The sequence below is a fragment of the Diceros bicornis genome, chromosome 28 (genome assembly GCF_020826845.1).
Source record: "Diceros bicornis minor isolate mBicDic1 chromosome 28, mDicBic1.mat.cur, whole genome shotgun sequence".
Classification (NCBI taxonomy): Eukaryota; Metazoa; Chordata; class Mammalia; order Perissodactyla; family Rhinocerotidae; genus Diceros; species Diceros bicornis.
Genome location: NC_080767.1, coordinates 4,658,275 through 4,680,762, shown reverse-complemented (window position 1 = coordinate 4,680,762; position 22,488 = coordinate 4,658,275). Strand labels below are relative to the sequence as shown.

Here is a 22,488-nt window from a genome sequence, read left to right as displayed (position 1 = left end):
TTTGTTGTTTGAAACAGAAATTTATTCTCAGAATAATGCACAAAAGCACAGGTGTGGCTATGTGGGAGGCTTCCCTCCACTCCTCCGCGCCTCTCCCTCCCTCCCCTCTGAATGCCAGGGAGAACACAGGTAAAGGAAACATGCAATCACAAACAATGATCAACTCTAAAGACAAAAGGTTTGGTCCAAAAGAACTCAACATAATTAATCCAATTACTGTGAAGAGCTTCACTGAGTAGGATTAAGATATTGCAGATGTAGTGTTTCCACAGGTGGCTCTTCAGTGCACCAGGGGAGCCTGCTTGAGGGAGATGAGGACAGAGCGCATGCGGGAGACGTCTTTAGCCTGCTTGCTGGACTTGGGGTTAAAGTCACACAGCCGGGCCACCCGTTCCCACTCAGTGCCTGGGGACGACTCGTCAATGTCATTTACAAAGGCTTCTTCTGCTGCCCTGGAAGCAACAACAGAACATGTTGGTTTAATGTAGAACCCCCTGTGAGCTCCCTGGTGACTGCCTCTTCATGATTCACTCAATGGCATTCCGGTTTTCCAGAGAGCACCAGTCCTCAGCCCAGGGCAGACTCGGGAACAGACACATGGTCAGCTCTCCTAGGCACAGGGTGCCCAGACTGCTGTGTAAAATGTTGGAATACAGGTGTTTGGTTTAGGGCACGCTCGCTCTCTGTTGATACAGAGCGTTAAAAAGCAGGTCTTGAGCCCGCTGCACAATGCCTTCATTAAGACGAGCAAAGCAGCTTGGAGAGTAGTTTATACGTTGGGCTGTACGGAGTTTCAAATAAATTTAGAGACTTTTAAAAAGCCCACAGGTCATTGCACAGTAGCCTCTGGATTAACTCCTAAGGCTGGAGAGAAACAGGGCAGATCAAAAGGAATTCAAGACAAAGCTCCCATGCTAGCAGGCACTAGAGACTGAAGCCATTCTGTAAAGGGGTGTGTTAGGACATTCTCCAGTTCAGCCACAACTCGGCCATTTTCCCTCCAGCCAGGTGCCTTGGGCCACTCAGGGCAAGCTCTGGCAGGGGTGGGTGCCCAGTGGCTGGAGAGCCAATCACCGTCAGTTGCTTTTTGGTAGGATGCTGCTCTAATATTCTCTCACATCAAGGTCGGCCCACCCCCATTGGGGAACGAACTGGTGGGAGTTACAGCCCAAAAGGTCAGTGGTAAGAGGAGGGCAGACACACTATATTCATCTACTCCAACAAGCATCACGGGCAAAGCGAAAGCAATGGAGATGACTGGCCTGTAGGGATGGAGGGGTGGCACTCTCACAGGGATGGCCGTGGCAAACACTGCTGAAGCCCAGAGCCACTACAACACTGCGACTTCATGGCACACACAGTTAGGGGCAGTGAGAAAGGTTTACTTAACTGTTCTAGGCTGTAGCAAGGATGGTTTATGTTTGTGCTTAAAGGCGAAGAGAAGAAAAGAAACAAGGAGAGAAACTTTAGGTCAGATACAGAAAATGAGAATGAGCTCAATGCAGATGGTCAATAAGCTAGACATGCCCTTGCCACTCTACACTTGGGAACGTGCAGCTGGCTTTGCTGGGCCACCCTGCTGCCCAGCAAACCCAGACTCGACTTGTCCAGTCTCCATTTCTACTCCAGAGAGAATGTGCAAAAATAAAATCCAACACCACCTGTAAGTCCAGCATTTCACAAGTCTCATTGCAAATGCACCTGGGGACCCAGGAAACCCAGTTCTGTCTTCTAACGGGATGAACACCTGAAGGTCACAAGCCCTAAGAGGCTCCACAGACCTCAGCCTATTGTCTACCTTCCCAAAAGTTCCTTTCTTCCTCCATTCCACCCTCATCTCCCTTATATCAAAAGCGAGACCTAATTTTTGAGGAGGAAACAGCAAGAACTGTTTCCAAGTCTTCAGCAATACTACTTTGATAACAGGACCTTAAACAAACAAACCAACCAACCTTTTCCAGAGAAGATGCAGTTTCCTTTGGGGCGAAAAGCCAAAGTGGCCCCTATCAGACTTTGGCTATCCTAACCTCAAGGCTGGGGCCCCTTTGTGCCAGGGCATCAGAAGCTGGCCACTAAACAACAATTTCCGCCATGTAAGACCACAGAGAAACAATTAGAGATCCCCACTGGAGACAACCCCCTTTGCTCTGGACTCTTCTGCCCTGAGGGAGAGGCAACCAACCCACATTCTTCGAAGGAACCAAGTATAGAAAATGCTGCCCTCACTGGCTCCTAACCTGAGACTTCCACCTCCCCCAGGTGGGGACACTTCCCCTTCCCACCTGGGGTGGGGAGGCAGCAGTGGTGGCAGCAAGAGGTCAGAGCCCACCCAGTCCCAAAGCCTTCCCAGACAAGATCACGAATGACCCACATTTTGAAAGGGAGTCAGCTTCCTTCCCTCCAAAACCCCGAATACAAAAAGTGGCCGAATTGCAGGGAGTCATGATTCTGCAAGACAGCCAATGGATCAAACCCCCAGTTTATCAGCTCTTAGGCAGCCCCCACAGTGCCAACTTGAAATAACTTAAAAGGCAAAGCAATTTGTGACACAAAAGGAGCATTAACTCTAAATGAAAAGTAGAAAGAATCAAAACAAGAGAAGGAATTAGTTTTGCAACATACACATAACCAATCACGTCAGCGAAGGGTTGTTTGTAGAAAGCTTCATCTGCCACCCTAGACAGCAAGAGGTCCCAAAGGCAGGCAAGCAGGCAGGAAAAAAGAGAGAAGATTGAGAAGCAGAAACATCTCAAATCCACAATAGAGGCACCGCTGTGCTCTGGGGAGCTGCTCCCAAGGCTCCGTCCTAACCCAGAAGGCTTCCGGAGCCGGAGACTGCAGCAGGCGCGGATTCCCCGCTGGCCTTCCCCACGGGGTCTCTCCAGAATGAGCACAGCTGACGTCACCCTGTGCCTCATACCCCAGCAACCAGGAGCATTTCCGAAGCTTCTACTTAGGAGCTGAGCCCTTTGACAGACTCAATCCTCAACCCCAACAACCTAGGACACCAAGTGTTCTCACTGCACTTTACAGACGAGGCAATGGAGGCCTAGAGTTGAAACAACTTGCTCAGCAGCAAGTGGAAACAGGGCAGCAGTCACAACCAAGGCTGCTGGCTCTCTTCGCTGCACATTAAGGCTTCTTCCCAGCTGCTGTGTGCTCAGGACGCCACGCCACCTTCCTGCCTGCCTCCATACCTATCCCTGGGCATGAACACTGCCAGACATCAGACACGCTAGGTCCCAAAGCTAGTTTTATCTTGGATTATCTAACTACTACTTCCTCACACTGGCTGGGGGGATCAATTCTCAGTATCCTGGGAACACACATGGTCATTTCAAAATCCTCACCTTAGAGAATAAAGCAGCTGGAAGCAAGTGGTCTGGCTCTGGCCCTGGCTCTGCGTGTCCCTGAATACAACTGTCTGTCTGCTCAGTCCACGCCAGCCTTGATGGCTTTGACAAGCTGCAGCCCAGGAGCCAGAACGTCACCCTCCTCAACTCGCCCACTGGGAGTGGATCAAAATGGTAGGGCTCTGGGACAAGAAGGAAAGGGGCATTGGGGGGTAGAGGAGTTCACACTGCAGGGGACAGGCTGGCTTGGTCTCTGTTGCCCCCAAGCTGAATCCCCGGGGCCCAGCCAGCCCACTTTGTCCACTGTGGGTGGGCAGGGAACCTCCCTCAAGGAACCTCACCCTGTCCTGTGCCAGGTCAGTTTGGGGTGCAGAAGTGGAAGGGACATTTTTTAAGGACAATCATGCCTGGTTATTAACCTAAACTCACATATTTATTTGTAGGAAAATTCTAGTAATTTTAATTTCAGTTTATTTTTCAACTCACATACACCCTTCCTTCTTTCCCATTTTGGTTTGGACATAGGAATTGTTTTGTATAAATTTAAAGAAAGCAAAAACAACAGCCTGATTGTAACTCAAAGTGAGTCAGCAGGAAAACAGAGAGTTGTTTGTGGGCAGAACGAGTGGGAGGGAAAGGAAAGGCAGGTCCGATGTAAGCCCATAATCCTTTTAGTCTACACAAAGGGCTAGACCTAATCAACTTCAACATGTGCTTGCTTCCCCCGAAGAAAACAAGAGAGCTTGTTGGAACAAATGGGAAATCATACACAGCACAGGCAGCCTGTCCACCTGTTTGTTCTTTGCCCACCAGACAGAGGCGCCTGAAAGCAGCAATCCTCAGGCAAGGCGGGAAGGGCCTCAGGAAGCAACCACAGAGCACTCAGGAGGCTGACACACATAATAGCCCAGAGTGGGGCTCAATTTGCCATCGCTGAGAATCGTGGACTCCCCAAACTTTTACAACAAGCCTTGAAAGAGGTGAAAAGTCTGCACCAAAGCTACTGTAAAAGGGGAAATGTTTCTCTTACAGTTTGGAAAGGAACATGGTCTGGGGTTGTTCTCTGTGAGTTAAACTCATCTAACTGTAGGAGGCAGTCACTGTTCTGACTGGATCCTATGAAAAGAGAATTCTTTTCCATGGGCTGTCACTTAATAATTCATGGCTCTCACGCAGTGACATTTAGGCCCCAACTTGGGATAAAAGGAGGGAGATGCAGTCTGAGAACTGACACCAGACTACAGATGCCGCGAGGGCAAGGTCTGTCTGTTGACTGGTCTGCCCACCGGCCAGCATAGTGCCCAGCACATATGTGCTCCTAAGGCCTCGGTTGAAGGCATCTGGAAGGCAGGAAGCCTGATGACACACACTCATAAAAATAGGCCCTTGCTACCCCTGAGCTTCTCTTTCAAACTTATCTGCTTTTTTGCCTTATCTCTCTGGTCCCCTTAAATATCCAGCTGCCACAAGAGTCATCCAGGGAGAATGACATTTGCTTGAAATGAGCACCCTCATTTTCCTTTCTCAAAATATTCACTTTTTACCTGTAAACAGACAATGAGAAAGATGAGTCACTTTACATATATATATGGGACTCATTCCTTTAGTCCCATGAGACTCTAATGTTTTAGAGTCAAACATGGACAGGGGAGCAGTCAGCAATGTCAAAATCTCCAGGGGAGGATGTATGCCCTTGGAAGAAGTCCCCCAAAGTGATTCTAGAATGGCTCCCACCCCAGCCCACTGGAGAATAATTGGAATCAAGTGTAAAAACCATCTCATCTGTCCTGGAACCCTAGTGACAGTGACTAGTGTGCCACTAGCTTTCCACACTCAGGGTCAGCCCTGTGCTGCAAAGTTTCTGTAGGGCAAGTGACCTGGTTTCTAAAAGCTCTACATTCTCAACAAGCGGGGAGTTTCAGTTTCTTCCCCTCTCTAGAACTTGAGAAGTTCATCTATGAGACCATCCAATACAACATTCTGCAATCCTAAGTAAAGAAAGGTAGCAAAGCCCTAACCCAATGCCTGGAGGGATAAAACCTTTCAGACTGAGCTCCTCAAAACAGGTGTGATCACTCTCTCCCAGGACAATTGATTCTGTATCGACAGGCATCCTTTGCTTTACAGAAGGGATACCGTTTAGCAAAACTGCCTTGAAAAAATTTCTGCCATGGGAAGCCTGTTCCCAACATAATCATAGTCTAAGTCTGAGAATCTGTATGTCAACTTGCATTAGCACCAGGGACTCTAAACAGGGAGGGTCAGGCCAGTTTTGCCAAGTACTTCTGAGCAGACTCAAGGGCCAAGACAACTCGCTAGGGGAAACAAGGCCTCGCACAGTGCTTACACAAAGTGCCCCTCATCTCTCTCTAGAGATCTGGACTTGCATCTGGGGGATATCATCTTGAATGAGTACAGGATAAAGGAGCGTGGACTTGTCAGCACTTCAAACTGACCACAAGCGCAGCAGAAAGCCCGGGAGCAGACGCCACCCTCAGCAACTCAATACCCAGATCAGAGAGCAGTCCTCACCACACTTACCACAGCACTCCCAATGGAATCCAACAGGCATGCCTCGAGTGCGCCCCCACAGGAAGGCAGCCAGGGCAGAGGCTCAAGCCTGGTGTCTGAGGGCAGCGAACACAACCGAGGATGGCTGACAGGAGAGAGGCAGCCGAAGGCTGCTGTACAGCACAGGCTATCTGTTCTGCCACAGGTGCCCAGCAATGGCATAGGCTGGTTGGCAAAGCAGGCAGCTCCCTCTTTTCTGGCAGATTTCCATTTAACAGAGCTGCCAGAGACAAGGGCACTTAAACCCACTTCTGCCTCTGAGGATAGGAACCTAGGGCTCTTTACCCTCAAAATCAAAAATATCCCCAGGCCCAGTCTGGCCTATCTTTACACTGAAGTGAGTGAAGAAACTGAAGTGAAAGTGGGACTCTGGGTCCAGCAGGGAAAGCAAGCCCATCAGCCTACACCAGGTGAGCAGCGCCGCCTTGGCCTTTCTCTCTCTGAGCCACTTCCAAGTGGACTCCACACGTGGAGCGTCAAAGACCACAGCTGCAGATCGGTGCTGATGTGAGAATGAATGTGTTTCCCCCCACAACTATTTAACCTTCAGTAAGTGAGTAAATTCTGAAAAGGGCATTTTTAAAAAGTCAACTCAAGATTTTCTTAGACACAGATAAGTACCTAGAGAACCCTTAATTCTGAAGTCACTGTGTTGGAACACCATTGGTCATCTAGTTACAAAGCACATTTCCCTGCTAATGGAGCCCTTCGTGAAGCAGCTTTCAGAAGGCAGGGGTGTGTTCAGGGGACGCAACGTGACCAAGTCTACAATCGTCTCCAAAATACTGAGATCCTGGTAGAGTCAGGAAAGCGGCCTTTCAGTTCAGGGTTACATTTTGACACGTGACTTGATCCCTGAAATAACTTTTCCTTTCGCTGTATCATACCATTACAGGTGGTGCACATTAACCAAAGACTGAGTTGAAGAGCTAAACGCACTATGAGCGGGATGGCTAAGAACGGCTGAATTGTGTTCACAAAAGAGACGTGCAGCCCTGATGTTTCCAGCACTTTTTTGAAAACCTGCAAAGACATTTCACACTAAAAGAGACAGCAGCTGAGAACCTACACTGGCTGTTGGAAATGGATTTGACTGAACCTTGGAAACCAGCTGTTGCTGAAGCACCAGGACTGACCTGTTGTTTGCTTTTGTTTTCTGGAGCTGCTCGTCCTGCCTCGCATACCATTCTTCTAGCTCCTTTATTGCTTTTTCTTTCCACTCTGCTTCTTGCTTCCGAGAGTTGGCATCTTTGAAGGGAAGGAAAGGAAAGACGATAAATGAGGCAAAACACAAATTAAAGTTCATTTCATCAGTTTATTTTAGTCTTATTCAACTTATGCTGTGTGCAGGTGCATGCATGTGTGTGTGCTGGAGGGAGAACAGTGGGGAGGGAAAACAAAATTCTATTTTCCTGTTGGTACATCCAGCTCTTGGATCTCAGCAATTCTGTTCAACATGTTTCACCGCATTTTATCCCAGTCCACTGACAACTCAGTAAATCACTAGTTTTGGGGTTTTTTTGGGGGGAGAAGGGGAGGTAGGAATACTGACTTTTAATAGAAAAAAGCCTTTTGGGGCACCAACTGGGGAAAAAGCAATTATGAATGATTCTTTCATAATGCTGCTAACATTAGTTCAGGGTGAACTATTAATATTAGATAACTTGTGTGTGTGTGTGTGTGTGTGTGAGGAAGATTAGCCCTGAGCTAACACCCATTGCCAATCCTCCTCTTTTTGCTGAGGAAGACTGGCCCTGGGCTAACATCCGTGCCCATCTTCCTATACTTTATATGTGGGATGCCACCACAGCGTGAGCTTGATAAGTAGCGTGTAGGTCCGCGCCCGGGATCCAAACCCGTGAACCCTGGGCCGCCGAAGCGGAGTGCGTGCACTTAACTGCTAGGCCACCAGGCCAGCCCCTAAATAAGCTTTTAACAAAATCTTCTCACAAACTATATTCCACATCCCAGGTTTGACAACTAATGGTTTTGTAAAACACGAGGTGGCATTCTCTTAACCAAAGACAGTAGAAGCACTTCTATTGAGAAAGAAGGAGCTATCAGGAAAATTACCAGAGGTATGGAAGATTCAGGAAGCAGGGAACGGTAGAATATAGATGTTAGAGTTGGAGAGGACCACAGAATATCTATTCCTGCTTAGACAGCAGAGTGAGTTTGTGGCAGAGCTGGGAGAGAACTAAAAGAGAAACTCCAATGAAAAGAACCGCAGGGGGTGGGGTGGGGTATCCTTATTAACAGTTATGCAAAAGGTGCCAGAAATTAGAGAAAATGCACACCTAGCAGATTTGCCAGATTGGATTCCAGAACATGAAGTTTCTTAGGACTAAATATGGACTTCCCTAAGAGATTTGGCTAAAGAGACAGATGTCAGTAGATGGTGGGAAAGAAAGAAATACAGGTCATAGCTATTACTTGCAGTTGACCCTTGAAGTTACTGATGCTTCATTTTAAACATGTTCTAACAACGTCCTCTCTGGTAGGTGTTTTATAGGCGTCTCATTTAATCTTTACAACAATCCCAAGAAGGTAAACTCTAGTCCCATATTCAGCAGTGAGAAAAACTACAGCTCAGAAAGTTTGAGTAAGCTTTCTAAAGGCTATAGTAAGTGGCAGAGCCAAGACTCAAACCCAGGTCTCACTCTAAAGCTCCCGGTTTTTACTTCATTATGCTGCTTCCAAAGCAGGGATGGAAAGGGAAGCAAACCTAGAAATACAAGATGTGACTAGAAGGTGGTGACCAGTGGTCCAGACAAGAGGCCACAGCCAGAGGCCAACCTGTAATTAGTGTCTTCGAGGACAGTAGAAAACAGTGGTGGTGGCGAGTAAGCACCTGAAGGGAAGAAATGAAGCATTTTGGGGCACTTTTAGGGCCTTGGGAGGAAACGTCTTATACTAACAACCTGCAAAAGGCTGTGTCTGTAATTATGACAAAATAGCCTAATAGCAGCTGGAAACTCCCCCAAAGTTTCAGATTACACAGGACTTTTTACCCTTATCTATCTCATCAGAAGGTGACCTATCACTCAGAAGGAGAATTATTTTACTCAGATTTTCCACCAATGATTCAAATATACATAGTAAACTTCTGATGTGTGTCTGTCCACGGCACTAAGTGTATGTGGAATGGAGGGCACTATGATGCAATGAGAGATGCTGCGGGCCAATGGTGCCATGTGGATAAGGAAACGAAAAATACCAAATTATACCAAATTGGTGAAATTACTTCCAAAAACATTACTTTTTGATTGGAGAGTGTTTTCTTTCCATGTAGTCTAATGATCATTTTAAAAACGTTATCATATTATCAGAAACAAAATATTATGGAAACTTATCTCTGAAAAATGAATCTTATTTAAATAAAAATTGTGACCATCTGCAGATGGTAGTTACTGCATAAAACAGTCCCTTTTTAAATTGTCTTCTTGCTTTTATAGATTTATGAAGTGACACTGGCAATAAGAATTTAGAATTCTTAAACGTTTAGCTTGATGGGACTAAGATGCAAGCCGTGATGCAATCTCTTTGAATCTGGGAGGGAGAAAGGGGAGGGAAGGATGAAGCGTCCCCTCAGAGAGCAGGGCACACTGGCAGCTGTTTTCTCCTCTGAACACCCTCACTACTGTTCACAGAAAAGAAAATTACTTGACAATGTGGCCATCAGCTAAGCTGAAAACCACTGACACTGGTTCTCTATTTTTAGCATCTTGCGCTTTCTCACAGTTCTTGCAAGGAAAAAAAGCGATAGTGAAGAAACACCTAGTTCATGGACCAATTTAATTTGCTTCAATTGGAATGCAAGGCCAAATGTTTGACTTCCCTTAGTAAGGAATCTTGCGTGAAGAAAACAACACTTCATGGAATATTCCCCAAATGCCCAAAAGACAATGCAATTTTTCCAGACACTGAAGTGTGCTCGCTCCAATGGAGAACTTTGCTAAACTTTGGGGAAAGAGAAAAGATAAAGTTGGGTTCTGAAACATGAAAAATACTCCAGCAGTACTAATATGAGCTAACTCTTGCCCCTAAGCCTACTCAGAAGAGATACACAAAGAAGGAGCAAGGACCAAGGCTGCTAGCACCAGAGACCTATTTTCATCTTTTTAAAGCTGTACTATCCAGTACAGCAGCTACTAGCCATACGTGGCTATTTAAATTTATTAAAATTAAATAAAATTTAAAATTCAGTTTCTCAGTCATACTTAGCCACATTTCAAGTGCTTAGTGGCTACATGCGGCTGGCTGGTGGCTACCATACTGGACAGCACAGATACAGAATATTTCCATCATCAAAGAAATTATTATTGGACAGTGCTGTAAAGCTTCAAATATAAATGTGCCCTTTGTTCTGAAAGCCACATAAACTGGACTGGTGAGAGAACAGATCTGGCACTAATGGGCTGTTATGTGGGTCAAGTTCCTGTCTATTTCCAGATGTCAAGTACCCCATCTGAAAAATAAGGAGTCATGTTTTACTAGTTCAGTGGTCCCCAAGAAGGAATAATAATGCTCACATGGTGGTTATGTAGAAGAACGTTATTATTTCTAAATGTACAATAAAATACTTAGGCATGGAATGTGTGATGTTTATATCTTAAAGTAGACCAGCAAAAACAGAAAAAGTGTGTGTATATTAAAAATACATGAGCGCGTGTGTTTACATAAAACATATACATACACACATACATGCCTCATTTATATAAAGATAACCCAGTATGGCAAAACGTTCATTACTGAATCTAGGGGGCACACACATGTTCCTTTACTCTTCTTTCAATTGTTCCATGTTTGAGATTTTAATAAAAAGCTGAGAAGAGAATACCTTGTGGATAACACCCCCACACTCTTGACACACCCCCCCAGCCCACCACACACAGACACCAAGTCTCTTGATCCAGACGAGTAGCAGACAAGCCACACACAAAGCCCCTCACCAGAGGCCGGGCTGGCTGGCACTGATCTTGGGCTCGGCCTGCCTGGCGAGATGGTGTGATCAGTAAATGTGATGTGGCGGAAGAGACGGTTTGCACCCTGAAGCAGGGCAGACTTAAGCTGAAATTCGGACTCCACCATTTCTTAGCTATGTGATTCAAAAACTTATTCCACCTATGGTCCTCACATTCCATAAAAATGTAAAAACTTACCGTACAGGGATATTAAGGTAAGACAAATTGTACATGTTTCCTAACATACCTCACATTTTCCTCTTAAGTGTTACCTTAAATTCAGCCTTCAAATGACAAATGGACTGTGAGATGGACTATCTCATACGGATATAACACCTTCGAGTCTACAAAGCACTCTCATAAATACCATGTCAGACTACCCTTGGGGTCAGTAACATCGATCTCACTCCGCAGATGAAGAAACAGACTCCAAAAGGTTTGAGCAACCAAGTGCCCAAAGCTAGTAGGAGTTAGGATGGGCCTTGAACCCAGTCTTTCACACCAAGTCCAGGGCTCTTCCCACGGCACCACTCTGCTCTTCCTGAGAGGAGAGGATGCACCTGGTGGCTCTCTGAGCTGCCCTGATCCTCACACAATGGCATGTGATTAAGCATCTCCATGTGGGTGGCCCGTAACCTTCAGGTTGAGAATGGTATTTTCCTAAAGACTAGACAAGGACATTATAGCTAATTCAAGTTAAAAAGGGATAAAAGTAGAGTAAAGATCAACTATTCCACTGAAAACAGACACCCAAAGATGGAAAGAGATTCCTTACCAAGGGCTTCCAAGCGCTCTGTTTGCTCTTCTCTCCATTTACGGATACTTTCAGGCTCTGACTGCAATCGATCCACTTGTGAAATAGCTGCATAACTGTCTGTCGGACCATTACTCTCCTAACACAAAACACAATTGTGGTCTATCAGTACCAGAAACTCCTTCCTGAAATGCGGTTCATCCAGGTAAGAACCCTGGTTATGTACAGCACTGACGGCTGTTGTAAATGTTAAAGGATTACCTTAAAAGCAACAACACAACCTTCCGCGCCAACAGGGAGCTTTCAACATTACTGCACTTAATCCTTACAATCAACGAGGGAGGCAGAGGAATTGTTATCCTATCTGTTAATAAAGGGGACATGAGTGGGAGATAGGAAAGTCGGGGTGGGCTGGGCAATGGGCTTACTACGAAACAGCGTTATCAGTTCTAGCTTCCCCACTTGACACAGAGATTATGTGATATCTTCGAAGTAACAGAGGTAAGTACACAGCAGAGCAAGGCGTAGAACCTGAGACTTCTAAATGCTATTACACAACACTTAACATCATCTCCTCAAAATACAGTGAATTCTAGGAAAGAGAAGGTCCAAAAGAAAATCTATAGTTACTACAGTCACATCAAGGAAAAGAAGAATAAAAAAGCAGGCAAATATGAGTCACAATGTGTGTGGGGGTTGGGGGGCAGACTCTTCTTTATAGTGAGTTAGATTTTGGAGCTAATAAACTGATAAAGACTCAAATAGAATTTAATCTTTAGAGAATTATTTCACCTGTCGAATTAGGGAATATTACCAGGTTAACCTAACCAGACTATAAATAAAGTTGGAAAGAGAATTATTTAAAGTATTAGTAACTAACTTACTAGCACTTTCCAGGCACATAAAAGCTTTATCTCCCCAACACCTTGCAAGGCAAGTTTTTATTCCCATTTCTCAGCTGGGGAGTTAACTAAGGCACAGAGAAATGATATGCCCAAGCTCACAGCTAGTAAGGAATGAGGCCAGGACCTGAACCAGTTCTGTCTCACTCTGAAGGCCAAGCTCTAAACCAGGGATGGGAAACCACAGTCCAGACTAACTGCTGGTTTTTTAATTAAATTTCACTGGAACAGAGCCATGCCCATTCATTTACGTACCACCTATGGATGCCTTCACGTTACAGCAACAGAGGAGTTTGACAGAGCCCTTATGAACCACAAAGCTTAAAATGTTTACTATCTGGCCCTTTAGAAAAAAAGTTTGTCCACCTTTGGTTTAAACCAATTAGACTAATCTTACCCTTCTTGCCGTTCACTGGTTGAGGGAACAGAAGAAACCCAGGCATAAGGAAAGCACCACGTTACTGCCCCAGGCAACAGTGGGAACCTTCCCTTTGTCCAGAGGGAAAAGCAGGACTGGGCAGATGGGAGAAGAAACCCCCATTTGGTTTCAGCTAATACGACACGCACACGTGAGGCCGGGAAGTGCTGTAGCCATTCCACCACCATAAAAAAGCCTGAGTACGAATCTCTCACACACAGCAGGCAGAGCCAGAGTCTTAGAGGAACTGAGTCACAGTCCTGCTCTGAGGACACCTAGCCTATCCCAGAGCTCTTTCAATTATACAAACTAGTAAGTTCTCTATGTTGAAGCCAATGTAAGTTGGCCTGGCAACGGAAAGCTTAGTGACACAGAGGGAAAATAATGGTAGTCATCACAAATACCAGCCACCCCCAACACAATCTAAAAAGTTCAAATGTTGGCCCCACCACATGCTACCTTTGTTACCTTAGACTACTGATTTAACCTCGTGTGGCTCAGTTTATTCATCTGTAAAACAGGAATAACAATAGTACAGGTCCCTCAGGTTGTTGTGAAAATTAAATAAGATTAAGTATAAACAGTGCTTGACACAGTGCATGGCCCTAATTTAAATTAGCCATCACTATCATCATCATCATGAAGGGTCATTTCTTGAGAATCAAGTTGATAACACTAGCGTCAGGTCAATAACATTTTAAAAGACCGTTCTATCAATGTCACTTCTCTTCAAATCTTTCCACTTTGGTAGGTAACATACCAGCTAATAATACATCCAGGAAAGTCAAAGGAGTGGGGTCCTTTCTAGGTCAGTCAATTCAAATCACAGGCAAGGAAGACTCTTGACCACTATCATTCAACACAATCAGAGTACTCTGTACCTGGTAGTATTCACCATTCATCACTCCATCAACAGCATCTGCAAGACACAAGATTTCAAGTCTGTCAATAAGGGCTGGTCAAATGCTGGGCAAAAGGGTTACAGAGTATAACATAGTATTGTACGCTGCCGGTACTGTAAGATACTAAATGCTATCCCTGTGCTAGGTACTAGATGTAACAATGAACAACTTTCTATTTAACGAAACCAAGATATGCCAAGATACGCCGATACACAAACAACAGATGACTTCTCCAAAATGTGGACCCCAAGCTCCCAAGCCCAAAAGCTTTTGAGAGTCTGGTTTTTAGCTCAAAGAGACAACACATGGAAGCCTGGCAGAAGAGTCTCATGGAACAACAGTGTTTCTCTATGAGAGTTCTGGAGAAGGCAAATAAAGAGTGTGACCTGGAATTATTCACAGTGAGCAGAGACACGCAGCTTCATTTCAAACCAAGGTGCTTTCTTGGGGGTCAGGACTCTCCATCCTGTGGCTGAAGCAGGTCTGGCACTTAAGACTCTACAATGGAGACTTCTTGCTAAATCCTCTAATCCACTTGGAATTAATCCAGAACAGCAAGATTTGGGCATACCAAATTAAATCAGTGTTTTCAAGGATCCAAGTTATAAAAACTCCAAGTGTGGTATACAATCTGTTCTTATCGGCACAATTAATTATGCATAAGCTAAAGGAGAAAGCCTATCCCAGAAATACGAAAAAGTTAGTAAGACACAGAGACTCCATTCATATGGTACAAAACGGTAGTCCACAGGCTGAACATATTTTATTTAAAATACGAAGTACTAAAATTTCAGGCAATTTCACAAAATCAGGATTTCCAGGTTTTAGGGGTGAGGGGAAGGCAGACAGATGTGGCAGTACTGGGCCTATGTTCTTGACTGGCAGTAACGTCTGCAATGACGGCAGCCTTCATGTGTAGCGTGTGCTAGTCCATCTGCCAGCCCCCACTAGCCCCGCTTTTTGTTTAAACCCATTCTGTGTCTCCCTAATTCAGTTACCTGATGAGCCCGATAAGCATGCATTTCTAATCCCTGCCCTGACCCAACAACCATCATTAAGAGGAAGTCTGTACAGGGCCACACATAATCCCTCTGGAGAGGCGGCTCTGCTTTCCCTTGAAAGCCTCAATACAGGCACCATAAAACGTAGCTTCTCAACAACACACACACACAGATACGAGATTAGATTGGTGGTTATCAGAGAGGAAAGGTGGAGGGCGAAATGAGTAAAAGGGCACATGGGTATGGGGATGGATAGTAATTAGTCTTTGGGTGGTGAACATGATGTAGTCTACACAGAAATCGAAATATAATGAGATACACCTGAAATTTACATAATGTTATAAACCAATGTTACCTCAATAAAAAGTAAATACACTATTGATTAAAAAAAGTTTAGCTTCTACCTACATATTCTGTGTTCTAGATCTGTTGGTTGACCCACATTTACTACCTGCTATGTAGGACTTCTATTATTTTGTCCAAATTTTTTCAAACTGCAATGATCATCTTACTGCATGGAGTGGGAGAGGGAAGATAAGAGATGAACCTAAAAGACACAGGAAGTATCTCTTAGTAGTAGAAGGAACGCCAAGCAGCCAGTGTGCGCCACCATTACGAGGCCCTCAGAGGGCAGAATATGGAAACAGCACAGCTGTCCTAGAGGCCCGGGGCAGGGTGCTCTCGGCCTTCTCCTTTCCTTCTAACAGGCACAGATTTCATCAAACCACTCCTCTGGTCTTTAATTAAATCCAACTTGAACTGCTTATTTTGCAAATCAACCCAAACATTTGATCCATTCCTTTGGTTCTCTTGCTTCTCCCAACTACCCTGGCTCTTGACTTTGGGAATATTGCAACTTTTATAGATCATTTCTCCAGTGTGTCTCCCTGATACCAAAACACACTTTTTTAAAAAAGGAAAATGGACACAGAAGAAAATGCCATGTCATTTCATCACTCAGCCCATTGGTTTCTATCCTTTTGGCTTATCTAATTAATGCATATACAGAAAATTTCTTTCAGCAAAACTGGACTCCTACAATATATGGTTTTTAGTAATCCATTTATTTGTATCATTAAATTCTCAACTTTTTTAGTATGCAAACACCGACTATTGTTTCCAATGTGCCAGGCACAGTGTTAAACATTTTATATACATTAAATTTTAATCCTCACAACAAACCTATATGTATCAGCCCTTCACAAATGACCTTAGAATACGCATAGGGTTCCCTGAGAAGTAAATAAGTTACCCTTTAAGGAACAGATAATTAATGATAACATTCTCTCTTAAATTTATTTTAAAGAAAAATATTAAATGCATGTATTATGAGATAATCAGCCTCTAAAAAGTGGCACAATACCTGAGCAGGCCAGGAGTCAGAGGAAAGATCATCTGATTATCTGATACATGAGTCCAACCTACCCCAACTTCGATCTATGTTTAAATTGCGGGTTATGTATCTTGATTATTTCAACATATTTCTCACACTTTTCTTAATTTCCTTAATTGTTTTACTCCTATGCTTTATTTATAACAGCATAAACATGAGTTTCTTACATTTTGTGTCAGTGGCTTTTTACCACTTTAAGCTATTTGTGTGCTGCCTATCTATAAATTTTTTAAGCATTCTATCAAGTTTTGGAAATATGATGTTTACCAAAAAACTAATAAAAGTATTTTGGGGGCATATTCAATTGCTCCTCTGTAATAAATTCCTTGCTGTAGAATGGCTGGGTCACAGGATATATATTTTAAAGACTTCTAAAACACCCCCCACTTGCCCCCGTATTAGTCTACCAGTTTATAGTACAACCAGCAGCACACGTGTGCCCCATTTCTCAGACCTTCATTGATACTTAGAGACTGAGCTTGATCATGTTTTTAAATTTTTGCTAATTTGACAGCAGAAAAAAATCTTAAGATGCCTTTGTTGTGCCAATCTTATTTCCTATGAGATAATCACTTATCTGACATTTGCTTTTCTATTTGTTTTGTGAGGAAGATCGGCCCTGAGCTAACATCCATGCCAATCCTCCTCTTTTTGCTGAGGAAGACCAGCTCTGAGCTAACATCTGTGCCATCTTCCTCCACTTTATACGGGACGCCACCACAGCATGGCCTGACAAGCGGTGCGTGGGTGTGTGCACCTAGGATCCAGACCCAGGCCGCCAGCAGCGGAGCGCGTGCACTTAACCGCTACGCCACGGGGCCGGCCGCTGCTTTTCTTCTTTACTAAACTGAGTTTTGCCCATTTTTCTGCTACCTATTGATCTCTAGGTATTCTCTCTATATTATTCATCCTCTCATACTGCAAATATTTTCCCCATTGGCTTTTTGTATGGTTTATGATATTTAACACCTAGAACTACTTAACTTCTATGTAGACACTATCAATTTTCCCTTTATGATTTCTGTATCTGCTTTTATGCTGAAGGCCTTTCCTACTCTGATATATTCACTTTTCTTCTGGTACTTTAAAAAAAAATGCTTCTCTTTAATCCACCTGAAATTTATTGTTGTGGAAGACAGAAAAGAATGAGCGAGTTTTAAGTACTAGAGCCTACAGTGGCTAGTCTGGCCAGCCTTACATTCTGGTTAATGTATTACAGCTAACACACCAACTATCCAGTTAATACAGTCCAGCCCAGGGCCATTCCCAATAGAAGAGCCTTTGATCTCTACTCCCTACACAAAACTAGAAGCAATTCTCATGCCATACCTCCTTCTAAATCACACGCTCCCTGTCCTTTAGGTCTGAAGACTTGTCCAGACCCAGTGGAAAATGCTTTGAGCTCTATATTAGTTACTGTACTCCTATGCTGACATGGAACTGGCCCAAGTCAAAGGATCGTCTGTTGCCACAGAAACATGCAGAAAGGACATCTGGGGCCTTGATTTACTAGGACAACGAAGCTAAGCAACCTGATGCTCCAGAAGGAAACATTCTAGGGCCTCTCAGGAACTCCAGACAGAAACAAGGGCCAGAATGTTTCCAGAGATGAAAGACTCTTTGTCCCAGACCCACCTTAGACTTCTCATGTTCCCCAACCATCTGAAGTCAAGCAGACCAGGATCTGAATGCCAGCTGAGCCATGCATATACTAGTTTGCTCCCTCAGGAACACTGCTTAACTTCCACGACATTCAGTTCTCACCTGAAACAGGATGACACTACCACTCAGCCTGCAGTTACTGCATGGATCTGAAAGTGTGGAGAGTACCTGGCATACTGTAAATGTGCAGTAGTGCTAAATATCATGCGTGAGATTACCCTGAACTTCTATCACTGCTGCCAAAAAAATTTCTCTCTCCCTCCAGAAAGCCTTCAATTCCTCTACCCCTCTTCCTTCTCCTCCAAGAAAGGACTTGTCAGAAACATAAATAATGCCTCAATGCTATCCTTTCAGAGGAGCTCCTTAACTGCCTCTCATTCTCCTCCCTCCTCAGCCCTCATGACTGAGGGCTTTTCAACAGCTCTAGACTTACGCTGCCTCTTTCCTGACCACTTGTTCTTCCTCAACACCCTTAGAGCCAATTTACCCAGCTGTTACCCCCCCAGCTCTAAACTTAGGTCTCTTCTCTGATTCTCTTAACCACGAAGGGAGTCATCCATGACTCAGGCCTAACCCCTCTGGTTTTGCCTGCCCCCATGCTCCATGGGAGTTTAGATTATGTTCCTCTCTCCTCAATCTCTGTTAGAGCCTCCTGCCTATATACCTCAGTATAATAACAAAGATACAGAGCTCCCTCCTAAAATCTGTTTCCTCAGTACACCCCAAAGCCTAGAGGCTTTGTAACACCTTTCTCTCCCTACTTCCAAGGAAAAACAGTAGCCAGGAACTGTGTGTAGTAATAATAATAATAATATTAAAGGTACTGTAAGCACTTTACAGGTGCACTCTAACATAATCCTGGCAACCCTACGTGGTACGTACGTACCCCTTTTACAGAGGAGAAAATTGAGGCAAGGCAGCAGTGATGGTCATTTAAGTTGCCTGAGACAACAAAGGTAAACTCACACTCAAGCAGTCTAGGACACCACAGAATCTTAACCACTAGAGTGCCTCTTAAAAAAAGAAAAGTGTCCAACTAGATCTCTAATCCCCAAAGGAAGTGCTGACCACAGCATTACTTTTTTTTCCGACCACTGCACTATTACCAACCTCAACTACACTGTCAGAGATCGGGCTTTAAGTCACTAAACGCTTAGTTCACTAAGCAAGTCCTTCCTAGGAACTAAGTCAGCAATCATCCCTTCCTTCCCTTTGCCGAAAGCTTGCTGCACAAGGGACCTGTGTGTCCAACTCTATTCTCTCCCTCTCACCTCCCCAAGCTGCCCATCACCAAGATGTGCAGGTTTTATACATGGCCCTTGGACCTGACATTTTTGGCCATTTCTTTTTATCTACTATGTGCCAGACACTCTGCTAGGCATTGGAGATACAACAGAGAGCAAGAGTAACATGTCTTTGAATCAGGAAAATCTTCTAACTATACATCCTGATTCTCCCAACTCTGTCCTACCCAGGACAGCCACAAGCACCTTTTAGAAATGACAATCTCGGGCCCGCCCCGTGGCTTAGCGGTTAAGTGCGCGTGCTCCGCCGCTGGCGGCCCGGGTTCGGATCCCGGGTGCACCCCAACGCACTGCTTGTCCGGCCATGCTGAGGCCGCGTCCCACATACAGCAACTAGAAGGATGCGCAGCTATGACATACAACTATCTACTGGGGCTTTGAGGGAAAAAAAGGAGGAGGATTGGCAATAGATGTTAGCTCAGAGCCAGTCTTCCTCAGCAAAAAGAGGAGGATTAGCATGGATGTTAACTCAGGGCTGATCTTCCTCACATACACAAAAATAAAAAGGACAATCTGTTATTCAACTACACCCCTGCAAAAACAAACAGAATATGGTTCAGTCTAAGGGTGGGGAGACTTGGGGCTCAGCTACTGTCCTTTTCTATTAAGTTATTTCTCTGTAGGACTCAGTTTTCTCTTCTATTAAATGAAGGGGGCAAACTAAGGATCTAGAAAGTAAATTTTGTCATTCTCAGCCAAATGTTAAAGACCACTCAACAAGAAAAAAACCCCAATCACTTAAAGCCAACTTCATCCCCCAGCCACAACTCAGTTCAATCCAATCTGCTTGCTATAAATTACACTTTCAAGCACATAACATGGTCTCATGTAAATTCTTACTGGGTGATCGATTTGCTTAGGAGGCAGCATGAGGTAACATAAAAACTCAGAGGCTGCAAACTAGTAGTCTCCCCATCCCCACTCCCAAAAAAGGTTCTGCTTGGGGCCAGCCCAGTGGCATGCTGGTTAGGTTCAGTGTGCTCCGCTTCTGTGGCCCAGGTTTGTGGGTTCGGACCCAGGGCGCAGACCTATACCACTCATCAAGCCCTGCCGTTGCGGTGACTCACATACAAACTAGAGGAAGACTGGCAACAGATGTTAGCTCACGGCCAATCTTACTCACCAAAAAAGAAAAAGAAAAAAAAAAAAGGTTCTGCTTGGTTGGCATAGTAATTTGAGACTTCTGACTCGGAACGCTTTTCTTAAGGGCACTACTCTAGAGCACCAGAGCCTGGGTCTCCAACACTTTTTATTGTCTCACACCCAGGCCCTTAATGTTTGGCCCTCCCATCTGCCCCACCAGTATCCTATTCTCCTTTAACTGCATTTAAGTGCATGAAAAGCCACATCTCATTTCTTCTAGCTAATTTCCTACTTCCCTATATTACCAACAGCGTTTCTTCCATTCATACTTTCCTCCAACCACCACAATCCTAAGCATCACCCACATGCAAGGCATTCAAAGGTCAAACTGGCATCCTACTGCGTTTTCTTTCCCCTTGAGTTTTTCTGGGAAAAGGCCACATACTACACTCTTTGTTCACCTCTTGAAAGATTGATCCAGGCTAATCTTAGGTCTGCTTAGGCAGCAGTGCCTAACAAAGCTGTTCCTAAAGGAAGCAGAGCTCCACATGTCCTAGCGGTACTACGTTTGACAAATGGCAAAACTCTTATCCCTCTTTGGCGGCAGTGTCTTTCTCCAGCGCTAGATCATCTTTTTTGAGTTTCCTATTCACTCCTCTTCCTAGACACCTTAAGTACTTAAACGCTGAACTGCAATGCCATTTTTGATTGTATGCCTCAAAAACGATACTATTCTTATTTTTTCTGCCCTCCTTTCCCAATAACTGGTTCCGTGCTGGGCTCCGAGTTGCCTGTAAGTCTGGCCAAACTGCGCCAACGCGGCTGCTTCAGAGGCCAGGCTCAAGGCACAGCAAGCGCTCAACGAAAAGTTCCTGAACTGAACGGGCTTCTCCGGGCGCTCAGCCCGGCACGCCGTTTTCCTCGCCGCCCGCGCCGGGGCTGCCGCGGGACGGAGCGGGGTCTCGTTTCCTCTCGGCCCTCCTGCTCAACCGCCCGCTTCACCCAGAAGGAGCTGCACCGAGCTCTCAGACCCACTGCGGCCGAGTCTCCAGGCCAGGCCTCCCGTCCGAACGCGCCCGCCGTCTCACCCGGACACCCTGGCGGCTCGCCGTGCGGCTGGGGCCCGGGGGCGCCGCCGTCCAGGATGGCGAAGGCCTCGTCGTTCTCGATGCCCGCAATCTCGCTCTCCTGCTGCGCCAAGAAGGCCGCGGCCGGGTCTTCTTCGCCGGCGCCGGCCACCCCGTTCCCCAGCGCGGGGGCGCCGAACGGATCTAGCTCAGCCATGGCGCGCAGTTCAACGGCACGGGCACCGACGCTGAAACGAGCCAACCGACACCACGCCCGGCAGCGGCCGCTGTGGTGGCGACTGCGACTGGAGGGCAAGCGGGAGGAGGGAGGTAGCGGAAACGGAAACCCTGTCCCTATATCCGGCCGGTCTAGGCGGTTTGGGAGAGCCGAAAAGGCCACAGCCAATCAGAAGACAGCAATGGTTCAACAGCTACCCAATCAGCAGGAGGGGCCGGGCCCCCCAGGACAACTCGTGACTCGCGCAGTGGCGGAGGTGAGGGCCGCGCGCCCCTGGGGCGAGGGGAGGCGGAAGTGGGGCTTGAGTTAAAGCGTCCTTGCCCGCCTGGTGTCGGGGGCGGGCTGAGCCGGGCCGGCTCCTCTGAGGGGCCTCTGGGGCTGAACCGGCAGGTGAGGTGAAGTTAGGGCGGCAGTGATTGGCCGATTGCAGAAGAGTCAAGCTCGTTAGCCTTTCTGAACTTCAGCTTCCTCTTTCGTCAAATGGGAACGAGAATCCTGCGCTGCCAGGATGGTTGGGAAAGCTGAACTTGTACGGCTCTGTACTGGCTTTGCAAAAGACTTTCTGTATTTGTTAACTCATTCACCCAGCCTAGATTATTTTTTCCTTTAGAGCCCCCTGACTCAAATGTAATTGAAACCACTCTGATTTTTCTCCCCCATAGTATTTTTATAAAAAGGCGAATATAGCTCTGTTACAAAGCCCTTTTGCAGCCAGTATGTTTTTCAGACCTAGACAGAAGTTTCTAGGACTGGAGAATTCATCAGGGATCCCGGGTTCATAGGGAAACTGAGACCCCTGTGTGGAAAGGGATCAATCACACAGGGAGTCAGTGGCTGCGAGGAAACCCAGGTCTCCTGGGCAGCTCCATAATGTAC

The 22,488-nt window shown here is 45.6% G+C and overlaps 1 protein-coding gene across 1 annotated transcript; it reads right to left on the bottom strand.

Annotated features, from left to right (window-relative positions):
• CLTA (clathrin light chain A) lies at positions 1-21,684 on the bottom strand. Its single transcript, XM_058523519.1, has 5 exons — positions 21,396-21,684; positions 13,844-13,881; positions 11,664-11,781; positions 7,061-7,172; positions 1-452 (listed from the first exon to the last, which is right to left on the bottom strand). Exons 1-5 carry the CDS (start codon positions 21,589-21,591, stop codon positions 281-283), a joined length of 636 nt encoding a protein of 211 aa, XP_058379502.1. The 5' UTR covers positions 21,592-21,684; the 3' UTR covers positions 1-280.
• Positions 21,685-22,488: the final 804 nt, after the last annotated feature.

What these genes read in the sequence shown, in the direction of transcription:
- CLTA (XM_058523519.1), bottom strand. Translation starts at nt 21,591, where the DNA reads ATGGCTGAGCTAGATCCGTTCGGCGCCCCCGCGCTGGGGAACGGGGTG. An exon ending in CGAGCCGCCAGGGTGTCCGG is followed by an intron (nt 13,882 to 21,395) that starts GTGAGACGGCGG and finishes TGTGTCTTGCAG; the next exon opens with ATGCTGTTGATGGAGTGATG. An exon ending in TGAATGGTGAATACTACCAG is followed by an intron (nt 11,782 to 13,843) that starts GTACAGAGTACT and finishes GTTTTGTGTTAG; the next exon opens with GAGAGTAATGGTCCGACAGA.